The 2,441-nt window shown below is 40.1% G+C and overlaps 1 protein-coding gene across 1 annotated transcript in view; it reads left to right on the forward strand.

Annotated features, from left to right (window-relative positions):
- Positions 1 to 2,441, forward strand: part of LOC106882933 (uncharacterized) — a 7,041-nt gene that overhangs the window by 1,039 nt on the left and 3,561 nt on the right. Inside the window, exon 2 of the mRNA XM_014933778.2 lies at positions 2,111 to 2,289. Coding sequence (XP_014789264.1) covers positions 2,111 to 2,289 — 179 coding nt within the window. The remainder of the gene's footprint in view (positions 1 to 2,110; positions 2,290 to 2,441) is intronic.

Below are 2,441 nucleotides of genomic sequence, written 5' to 3' on the forward strand. Positions count from 1 at the left end.
GACCCAGTTAGAATTTTCTTCAGGTCGAGTAGCCCATCTCACTCAAAAGGTCCCTGAATAGGTTTCTTTAAGGATGTTGAGCAAAACACCCATGTTTCCAAAGGTGAATTATTCAAACCCCAAAGAATTCCTCTCAACACATGGCTATGATTTTCTCCAACTACTTCTGCTCATGATCAGAGATGCACATATCGTCGGCCACCAAGGGACATGCTCAACTGGTTAAGGTCAAACAACTGACAAGCAAATCTGTGGTATTGAGCAGAATATTTGCTGTATCCCATCTTTTTATACCAAGACAAAACAATGTACATGATAACACTTCCAATCAATTAAGATCAGAAGCCATGAGAGCCACTGCCTGGTACTGCATCCGGGCTATTTATTATTATTATTATTATTATTATTATTATTATTATTATTATTATTATTATTATTATTATTACCATCATCGTCATCGCCATCGTCATCGCCATCGTCATCGCCATCGTCGTCGTCATCATCATCATCGTCATCGTCATCATCATCATCATCATCATCATCATCATCATCATCATCATCATCATCATTATCATTATTATTATTAATATTATTATCATTATCATATCTTTTCTTTTTTAAGGCGGTGAGCTGGCAGAATCATTAGCATTCTGAACGAAATGTTTCTAAGTTCAAATTGCGTCGAGGTCGAGTTTACTTTTCATCCTTTCCGGGTCGATTAAATAAGTACCAGTTGAACACTGGGATCGATGTAATCGACTCATCCCCTCCCCCAAAATTGCTGCCATTGTGACAAAATTTGAATCCATTCTTATTATTTCATTTTACCACAGATTTTGTTGGAATTCTTGGAGTCTTGCATGCGTAGCGGGCATGCTGCTTCCAGCCCATGGTACCATGTTATCCGTCCTTTTCAACTAATACTTTCCGGATTATTCTGACCGCGTCAAGGGAGCAAACCTTTTGTAACAGTTCTACTGGGCACTCTTTTCTACTTTCCTTTATATTCCTCTTGATGCCTTCTGATACTGTCCCTAAGGACCCCTCAGGGATTGGCACTATCTTCACCTGCTTCATTTTCCATTGCTAGAATATTTCGTACTTAAGAGTGTTGTATTTATCTATTTTTTTCGCCTTCTTTGTTGATTATTCGCGGATCAAAGGGGCGCGCAACATCAACTGTATGGCACATGTGGTGCATCTTGTCGGCAACTACTTGATCCGCTCTGTTTTGCTCTAGCACCTGATTTGTTTGGTTTTGGAAACCTCAGAGGATTTTGCTTGACTGTGGTTCCACCATTCTCTCCGATTTGTTCTCATACTACGTCTTACCTCTCTCTAACCCCCAATTTCCGCACAGGTTCCAACATCGCACTTTCGCTACCTAACTGTGTCGCCAAAATTTGTAGTGGTTTTGGACATGTCTAGGCCATTCGTAAGTGATATGAACCATGGTTTCGTCCACTCTATTACAGATGCGGCACAGCGGTGCAACTTGCTCATTCCTAAGGTTGACCCTCGAATTCGTGGACAAGCCATGACTATGTGCTGCCAGTATAGTGCTGTCAGTCTCTATTTTCAGTGTCCCTTTCTTCAGTGTTCCTTTTTTCAGCCAATCCCACTTATTTTTTCCAACAACTTCTATTGTGGTTACATGGAAATTATTGTGGAGTCCCTTGTTGCCTTATGCTTTTCCATATCATTTTTGTATTTCTTCCTTTATTTTGCCGTTTTTTCTAGGTTTTCAATACTCCCTCAGTCCTAACTGCCACTAGCAAGGTTTCCTTACTTTAGCATAGGTGTCTCATCAAGCTCCCGAGTTCGATACGTACGCAGTCTTCCACACTTATCAGTGCCCTTCCTCCATTTGCTCTTTTCGTGTAGAGACGATCAGTGTCTGAAGGTGGATGATGGACTCCATGCATCATTAGAAGCTTTCTTGTCTTCCTGTCCAACTCCTATCTCTCCTCCTCTGTTCACTTCAATATTCTAGCACCATACCGAACTACTGCGGCTGCGCGTGAGTTCATGGCCGAAATAATGTTTCAGGTATTCAGCTTTGAAGCCACTACTACTACTACTTCTACTACTACTATCATTATTATTTCAGACAGCCAATGGATTAAAACATATGCCATATCAATGGGAGCTGGTTCGAAAGTCTATAATTCATTCATGAATATCGAAAGTCCTTCAACCTGGAATGTGGACAAATGCATTGGTACCTTTTGTCCCAACTTCTGCCGACGTCCCATTCTTGATTTCTGGAACTATCTTCCCATTGATGAGGTATGTAGGCATATGCATACACATACACGCGCACACAAACACATATTGTTATTTTCATAATAACAACAATAATGATTAACAGATATTTAGATCAATTCAATTGCTTCTGACATTTTTGACCTGTAAAAATTTTATATTATGAAGGCGAAACC

This window comes from Octopus bimaculoides, chromosome 28 (assembly GCF_001194135.2).
Source record: "Octopus bimaculoides isolate UCB-OBI-ISO-001 chromosome 28, ASM119413v2, whole genome shotgun sequence".
Taxonomy (NCBI): Eukaryota; Metazoa; Mollusca; class Cephalopoda; order Octopoda; family Octopodidae; genus Octopus; species Octopus bimaculoides.